This window comes from Molothrus ater, chromosome 10, assembly GCF_012460135.2.
Source record: "Molothrus ater isolate BHLD 08-10-18 breed brown headed cowbird chromosome 10, BPBGC_Mater_1.1, whole genome shotgun sequence".
NCBI lineage: Eukaryota > Metazoa > Chordata > Aves > Passeriformes > Icteridae > Molothrus > Molothrus ater.
This window is the reverse complement of record NC_050487.2, coordinates 14,715,831-14,724,869: the sequence shown is the minus strand read 5'-3', so window position 1 is coordinate 14,724,869 and position 9,039 is coordinate 14,715,831. Positions and strand designations below refer to the sequence as shown.

Sequence of the window (9,039 nt, the reverse complement as noted above, 5' to 3'; positions counted from 1 at the left end):
GATGCTGCAAAAACAACAGACTAAAAGCACAATATTTCCCTCTGTCCTTGCTGTTTGGTAGCATGGCATCTATTCCTGACTCAAAGCAATCATGGATCCCTGCAATATGCTGTGCAAGCCCAGGCTGGAAGGAGCACACCTGTGGCTGTCCATATAGCTGGATCTGATATCACAAAACCTGGCATGTCCTTGTGTGGACACTGTGAGTGCAGGAAATAAAGGTGCCTTTCAGCCCTCTGGGGAGATATGTGGGTGCCAGGTGGCTGCTGTGCTGTGTGAACAACAGCTGCATGGTTTAATGGGTGCTCAAGTGGGCAGAAAGAATTGCATTAATTGGGTGTTAAGTTTTATTAGACATAACTTAGTGACAGTGGTAAAATTGACATTTACATATCATCATGGCCATTTTAAATCACAAAAATCAGGATCATCACCATATTAAGTGTTAAATTAACTTCCATTTCTATTAGCATACCTTTCTAGAAACATAGATTATTTTAAACTATGCAGCTGCACATTACAGTCACATAATAAAGCAAACTTCAAATAAAAAAATAAAACAAATTATGTTAATACAAGATGAATATTTACAGACAAGGAAGTTCACTGCTGCTAAAAGAACCACCCAGGGCCCTATGGCAATTCAAGTCATAGCTCCCCATCCTGGAGTTTTATGGGCCTGGTACTGATCCTTGGCAAGAAGGAACTTCTTGGAGTTTGCAGCAGCAAGAGTTGTGTTTTCTTGTTAAATAGCTATGAACTGGTCCAGTGGTGAATTCCATAGAATCCAAAGCATGGAAACCAACTGTAACACCAGAGGCAGCATCAGAACCCAGAACTTTTGACTTCTGGCCCTTGTTTCCAGCTGCCTGTTTTTTGAAATTAGAAATACAGTACCAAGCTGAAACTTGTCTCTGCTGTTTCCTGGCTGCCTAGTTGTGATGGCAGTGTGAAGAACTGGATTTTGTTTCCACTTTTTCCTCTCATTGCCATTGATCTCTAGCTACCTCTGGGGCATAGGAATGTGTCACAAGCTTCCCTGGGCTTTACCTTGGACATTCCATGAGCAGCAGGGTGGCTTTGAACCTCTTTCCCCCACTGGGAATGGATGCAAAAGGACAAACAGGGAGGATGGAGCACAAAACAAGACTGAACACCTCTTTCAAAGCCCCATCTAGGCTTTGTACCAGCAAGAGCTTTTCCCCCACATCTTTGCAGGACAAAGAACTGCACCACATTAATGCAGCCTCAGTGCTTCCAGGCCCAAGGAAATCATGGGGACACAGCAGGGTAATCAGCATATCATCAACCCAGCACCAGCCCAGGCAGTAACTGTCCTCACATCCCACCATGTGACTGTAATCTGCCATGAGATGCCTTCAGCCTCTTACTCATTTTCCACCTCTATTACACCTGTAGGAAGGCAGGATTTTCAGAGGAACCAGGCAGTTTAGAGTGAGGTATGCTGAGCAATGGCTTTCTTCTGGTAATAGGAGCAATATTTATCTAAAATAATAGTTTGGTCACTGCACTGATTTGCTTGCTGTGGGTTGGTGTTAGACAAACCCTCTTTCTATTCTTCTTCATGTAACTCAGGAAATAATGCTTCAAATGGCGGTGTCAGGGTAAAACAAATCACTCTTACTTATTTGTTAAAATGCTTTGGGGATTTTTCTGTTTCCTTTCCAGCGTGTTCCCTTTGCTCCAGTGCCCAGCAGCATCATTACACAGAGAACTTTGTTCAAGCAGTTCCCTACACCAGAATTTTAAGTCTGCATGTGCAGGTCAGGAGCATCCATCAGCTGACAGGAGCAGCACCACGGGATCCTCTACCCAAATGAACTCCAGTAAAGTCAGGCTCAGAAAAAAATCTCTCCAACAGGACTCAGCTCCTTCATATAGAGTAAAATTCAGGAACCCACTGGAGAAGAAGAGGATTCATTCAGGTAAATTATTTCCTCAGATTCATAATTTATTTGCTATGAGACAAAGTGCCAGTCACCCCTGTACAAAAGGCTGGTAAAGGCTCAAGCATCAGTTTGTTCCTACTGAAACCCTACTTCAGGATTGTACCAAAGATCTGACACTTTTGTTCTGGCTCTCTGCAGGAGAAGTTCTCACATGCAATGATATAAAAATGTGGAAAGGAAATGTCAGGCAAATGGAAAGCTCTTCTCCCTCTTCAGAGAAAAAAAGCCCTGATTTAAGATTTGTTGGTAGTACAAAAGCACTTATTAGTGCTGCTGACTCCATAGCATTGAAATTCACATGTAATAGCATTCTACAGTGCTAGAAAACATAGGCAGATGTTTCTCTACTTCTGTTTTACACCTGCTGTGAGATGTGGCATCTACAGCTGTGTTGGGTGTAGTCCTCTGGCCACGCTGCCTTACTCCCAGTTTGCTGTGAATCCTCCAATCACCTGTTCCAGGGGTTCCCATCACATACTCAGTTTAAGTTCAGGCATTTTCTACACTACCACACATATCAACAAAAACTCCAGTGATAGGAGCATTTTCTTCAATGCTCTCTTACATAGTGGGGCGAGGGGAGAATAATAGAAAAGAAATGCATTGAGAAAAAAGTGAGTTGTTTGTAGGACAGGATTTTTCTTCAGCTTTCACTGAAAAGCAGAAAGGTGCTACAGAAACAGTGGCCTTGTCTTCATCAATCTACCACAATTATATGGTATACAAGCAAGCTCCAAAAACAAATACTTGTATTTATTCAATGAGCATTTTTTGGTTGGGGTTTTTTGGGTTTTACTGGTTTTCTTCTGCAGTGGTTGTTGTGTGGGTTTGTGGTGTTTTTTTCAGTTTGGTTGGCTTTTTAATCCAGTGAAATAATGCCTACAATCAATGGTTTCATATTGCCTATTCTGGAAGTCTGCCACAGTTACTTCAAAGTAACTACCCAGAAATACAGTTTGTTTATTTAGAAGTCCTTTGGGAAATCATTACTGCTCCTGATGGAGTGTCTCAAATATTGCAATTCTAAGGCAAAACAAGCTATTAAAAGATATTTTTATCCTCTAAAAATAGAGGAATATCCTGTTTTCTATATGAAAATAAGCCACTGAAAAAAAAGCAACTCTCTGTTTTGGTTATTTTTACTTAAGTCCTTCCTCAATGTCAGTGGCTCCATTCTGAAAGCAAGAATAACCAAGTCAATCTATTTTGAATACTTAGGTGTCAAACTACTGTAGAACTGAAGACAAAGGTAACAGAAAACAGTACTGGTGAACTTCCTTCATGCCATTGACTGCATATAATCAAATATTCGTATCATTTAGTAGCACTAGTGAAAGTTAAGTCCTGTGCAGTGCTAGAGCACCCTCATTTAGAGAGTTTTAAAGCATTCTCAAAGTAATGCTGGTCTTAGCCTCAGCCCATCCCAGTCTGGCAGACACAGAGAGGCAGGAGCTGGCATTGAAGGTTGGGGTTCCCAAAGACCCATTCCAGCCACTAAGTGATACTGCCTCCTCACATGTAAACTCCCTTTATTGATAGACAAAATACCCTTAAAACGTATTGGTAAACACATCAGTCTCTTAATCACACCTTAGGAAGATCCCCTGACCTTGCTGAATCACTTGTAACTACGTAGCCTCCCAGCATTAGACGTAAATCCTGATTTTATTTTGAGGAGTCATCAAAGAATGTGACAGCACCATGGAAATGCAGGTAGGTCAGCCTTGTGCAGCACCTAAGGCAACCATGGGTGCTTGTTAAATCCAAGGCTATCTGTGTAGTCAAGAGAGACATAAATCACTTCGAAACTGCTGATCCTCAGCCTCCAACCTATGCCACCTTTGTTATCTGTGGATATCTGTGAGATAGGTGCTATTTCCAAAGGGAGAGAGGTGTATTCCCAAAGTGCTTTCCTGCATGTGAAAGTGATCATCAAAAGTGAAAGCCCTCCAGCCTGAGAACTACCAGTAACAAGGAGGAGCTGATGACAAAACCCCAGGAAACAAGTAAAAGCAGGTATCTCAACACAGGCACAACAAGAGAAAGGAATCCAGTTTCAACATCTGGGGCAGAAAATTGTCCAAGTGCAATCTGGAGTCACATCTGTGAAAATCTGTGAGGGAAGGAGGAGTGGGTTAGTGACAGGGTAGCATTTAAAGCAGCCCAAAAGGAATCCTTTTCTCTGCCTGATGCACAAGGTGAGGTATGTCTCCTCCCTCCTCTATGGCTGGCCCTTGATGAGGTGCATCATTCAGGCTGCTTGGGCACCCAGGTGAACCTCCAGCCCCCATCGTCGTCCCTGCGCACGAAGGCCTGTCCTTGGTGGAAGCTGTGCGTCCTCACATTGCGGTGGGGACTCAGGCACGTTGTGAAGGCCACTTCTGTCCTGTTGGGTGACAAACCACCAGTCAAATAAGGCAACCCATAGGCTGGGAGGGAGGAAACACTTGGCACTGGTGAGGAGATGCATGGTGCTGAAGAAAACTGAGGAAGGAAGGGAGAATCCTGGCTGCATGGATGGGGGCTGCTGCTGCCTGGAGGCTCCTGGCTGCAGCTGAACACTGCTGCTGCTCCTTCCCTGTGCTCATAGTCTGCTGCTCCCCCAGGCCTCAGGCAGTACGTGTCTTTTCCAAGGTCTGGGGACAGGGCACTGTAGTTAGCTGAAGCTTCATCAATGGTGTTCACATCTTTTAATCCTAAGGTCTGCAAGACCCAGCTGTCCACAGCAGGGCTGGCTTGCTCTTCACAGGCAGTGAATTCATTGAAGAGGTTCCTTCTAGCTTTGGAAGCATGAGGAGTTTCTTGAGGAACAAAGCAGTGGTCCTCTTTTAATCTCCTCTTGGTACTTTTGAGGATAGCACAGGTTTTCTGCCCATGGTCAGACAGCAGTTTCTGTTAAAAAAGCCAAAACAACAAGGTGGAGACAGAAGATTAAAATTTGAATTTCCAGATACCTGAAGGCAACAGGCTTCTGACCTCAGATGCACAAGATGGTTACTACTTGATTACTACTGTCCTTGCAGAGACTTTTTTTACCCTATGCTTAAACATATGGGTATGACCAACTATTTTGTATCTTTACAGTGTCTGCAACAACCCTGTTCCTGAATGAGAAGAGTGTGACCATGTCAATAAGACCTTATTTGGCTTATATGGCTTTGATGGCATTCCCAGCCCTGAGCTGCCACCTGCCTCTGTGCCAGCAGCACTCTGCAGGTGAGCAGGGCATAGGGGGCAAAGTGGCAGCCTGACAAAGAGGGAGCATGCAAAGGTAACTCCTGCTGGAACAGGGTGATCATGACAAGGCAGTGCTCAGAGCAGCAGCCTGAGTGGCACTGCACTCCTCAATTCACCTCAGTTGTCATTATCCCAGGACAAGGGCCCTTCAGGCACCCAGCTATGGTCAAATGAAGACAAGAATAAACAAGGAAGCTCCCCACCATGTCATGAATTCACTGCTCCACACGGGACCCTTCTCCACAAGACACAGGGGGTGGCCATGTCTCCCTGCTGTGCCCAGTGAAGGAGACCTTTTCTACTGCCAGGAGCCAGGTCTGGCCATGGGAAGGAGGACATCATGCTATCAACTCATCAACAGGATGGAAAAGGAAAGTCTCCTATGCCCTACAGTCTTTTTTACCTCACACTCAATCCACAGAGTTGAGCAAATAATCAGTAGTTCAGTTTCATGGGCAAGGTTGGAATAGCAAAAAATTTCTTTAAGCTGACAAGAAAGAATTATTTTCTTTATTTTCGTTTAGCTGAGAGACAAAGAATCCAAATCTTAAAAATACAACCCTTCAGACTTAGTTTAACAGAATGTTTCATCCAGCCTGAAATGTTTAATTTTGTATTTCACCGTTAAAAAAACCTCCCACACAACTTTTTAATTAATAAACTGGAAAAAAATCCTTATCAAAGGGATAATTGACAAATATATTCAAATTTGAACTTTTTACTGGAAAAAAAAGCATTAGAGGGAATAATTTTACCTTGACTATATAATCTTATCTTACTTACAGCTAACTAATAAATCAAACTTAATTATCTCAGGTGCTACACTGTCTCCACAGTCAGAACCTGACAGGATATCATTCCTGGAGCAAACTGTCACCTTTATGAATTTAAATGTGAGCATAGGTTCCACTGCAGGTTGTCTACACTCTTAGATTTTCCATATATTTTACTGGCATGTACCTAATCAACCTGTTCCTTCTGCACACATTTGTATGACAGGTTTGAACACAATACCTTGGCTTTTTCTTCTAAACACTTAATCAGGGCAGAATTCAGGTATTGTCGGAGGTTATTATTTTCTTCATGTAACCTAGCAAGTTCCTCTTCCTTCTGAAGCAAAGTATCTTGAAGCTGTGGAATAGAGATATTGATGAATAGATGTTGACTCTGTAACTTAATAGCAATTGCCCTCTGGTACAAGCTGCTTGGATTTGATGATCTGGGTGTTTGCTTTGTGAGCTCAACCCACCCCCTCCAGCCTCTTGTCTCTATAAAGCTAAGTGGCATGACTGTTCAGTTTTCACTTTTGACTTCCTTTAATCTTTAAGTGAGTGTTTGAAAAGATTACTCTGAAAAAACCTGCAACCGCAGAATAATAATGGAAATTAATTACAAGTAGCCCTGTGAGCAGCCAGAAATGGTCACGGGCATGACAGCAGCTTCAGGATCTCCTCTTGAACCACAGCAAACACCCCTTTGCACCCCTCCTTCCCATTTAGAGCTGGCTGGTGAAAAAAAAATGTTGCAAACTAACAATTTATGGGGGTAGAGTGCAGAAGGAAGATGCAGTTGCCATTCTTTAAGATAAAGTAGCACTCGGTGATCTCTTCAGTTCTGGACCCTACTGTGCCAGCCCTGGTACATATACAGAGTTGAGATAATCCTTGGTCTCAAAAGCTGAACAGGAATGGCAGACACCTAACACTTTTCCATGGGAAATCTAAGAGTTACAAATAGTTTTTTGGTTCCTGACCATAGTTCTGGAGAATTCTTTAGGAGGATAAAGAATCTTCTGCCAAGGATCACAGGCATCTTCTGAGCATAGGCTTCATAAAAACAGACTTAAATGATTGAGGCAGAGCTAAAGAAAGAAGTACACTGACATCTGGAACTATGGTTTGATTCCAGGGACCTTTAAGATAACATCTGAATCTTCACTGACTTGACTGTGTCAAAACATCATTCCAAGTACTTGATCATAGTCATCAAACTGGAGTACCTTCACTGAAGACTGTTCAGAGTTCCTCCTGCCTCTTGTAGGGATTTACGAAAAAATGAAATATAAGAGAAAATAAAGTAACAAGGAAAACCTGTTGATCAAAACGGTTGATGTTCCATGTAATTAGGCAATTCTGCTGCAATCATTTCCCATGAAGTTAAACCTGGTGGAATCAGGAGGACATACTCTACATACTTTTAGCCAACAGCATCCTCACAGCCTGAGGCCCCCCTGTTCATGCCCCTGGTTTTCTTTAGTGCCAAGGCTGCAGCTGCAATATGATGTAAGAGGGGAGGAATGGACAGGGAATAGTCCCACCACAGTTGGTCCAACTTCACAGGACAACATGGGGGAGATAAATACGTCAAGCGAGGAACAACAGTTTTGTGTCACTTCTGACATCCGTGCCAGTGACAGGGAGACATGCCTAAGCTAACCCAGAAGGTGAAATATGTGACACAAAGTTCGGGAGCCTCGTGGGGTGAACCCGGGCGTGCTGGGGGGCGCGGAGCCTTTACCTGCTTGTTTCTGTAGAGCTGGGAGGACAGCTGGTCTCCCTGCCACGCCGCGTCCTGGGCACCGAGCTGCGGGCTGCAGAACTGGCCTGCGGACGAGAGCCAGGGTTATCCCGGCCGGGTCGGGCTCCCAGCGCGGCTGGGGAGCGCGGCGCTCCGGCGGCGGCTGAGCACTCACCCTGCGGCCGGGGCTCCCGCCGGCCCTGGCTGTGCGGCGGCTCCGCGGCGCAGACGGCGGCCCAGGTCTCCTTGGAAACCCCGGCGGGGCCGGACCAGGGCCAGGCGCTGCCCGAGCCCCCGGCGAAGTCCGGCTCCGGGCACGGCCGGCCGGCGCTCTGCGGAGGGAAGGGCCGAGGCGATGGGGCGCTCGGCGGGGCCAGGGGCCCCGAGGAGAAGCGGAGCCGGTCCGGCCCCGCCGCGCCCCGGCACAAGCGCCCCGGCGGGGCAGCGCTCTCCCCGCTGCTGTCCCTGGCTGTGCTCAGGTGCTGTCCCGGGGCAGCCCCCCGCCCCTGCCGGCCAGCCCTGACCCGGTGCCCGCTCCCCGTTTCCCCGGTGGCACCGCTCCGTGCTCCGAGCGCGGGCAGTGCCGCCCCGCCAGCCCCCGCCGCACTGGGGCTCCGAGCCCGGCTGTGCCGGGGAGGCGGCTCGGTTTCCTGCAGCGCCTGGGGAAATGCTACGGTCCTGAGTGGGTTTAGGGTGAAGGGGGGTCCAATGCTGTCCTTGGCCAGACCGTTCCTGCCACCATGGGTGTTCGACTCAGCTCTAAAGCAGCAGCACAGAGCCAGCAGTCACCTCCTGGCTGCTCGCACTCTCTTCTGCCCCTGCAGTTCTGCAGGAGTCCCAGACGGCAAAGCCTGGGGTTGTCTCTGGATTCACCCTTTCTCCCTCCTCCAAATAGCCTCATCTGCAGCAACTCTAAATCTCTGCAAGGAAGGCAACGGCAGAACTTGGAGTCTCAGTCAGGGAGTCTGCCCACCCATAGGAAGGCACAGCAGCAGAGACTGCACTGGCAGGTAGAGAAGAGCCCTCTTTCTTTCCCATCTTAAGAGGGCACAAAATCTATTGCACTCCCCCAAGGGAGAGACCAGCTTCTCCTCTGCCTCGAGGTCGAGAGAAATGCAAAGAGCACTTACCATATTAGTGGCAGAATGAAATGCAGGTCTTGGGAGCACGTTTCTGTTAAAGCCCCAGAGAGGTTTAAATGGCTCTGAAGGAGGGGGAGAGGGGGGAGACCGGGGAGGCGAGTTTAATCTAAAGGAGCTCCCAGTGACGCCTCAGAGCTCTCCTGAAACCCAGCAATCTGATTTGGTGTAAAGCT

General features: G+C 46.6%; 1 protein-coding gene across 1 annotated transcript; it reads right to left on the bottom strand.

Moving 5' to 3' along the window:
- Positions 1 to 333: 333 nt before the first annotated feature.
- Positions 334 to 8,762, bottom strand: GMNC (geminin coiled-coil domain containing). The gene is made up of 5 exons (XM_036388929.2): positions 8,698 to 8,762; positions 7,900 to 8,483; positions 7,725 to 7,810; positions 6,222 to 6,338; positions 334 to 4,862 (listed from the first exon to the last, which is right to left on the bottom strand). The coding sequence occupies exons 1-5, from the start codon at positions 8,760 to 8,762 to the stop codon at positions 4,218 to 4,220; spliced, it is 1,497 nt and encodes a 498-aa protein (XP_036244822.1). The 3' UTR covers positions 334 to 4,217.
- Positions 8,763 to 9,039: the final 277 nt, after the last annotated feature.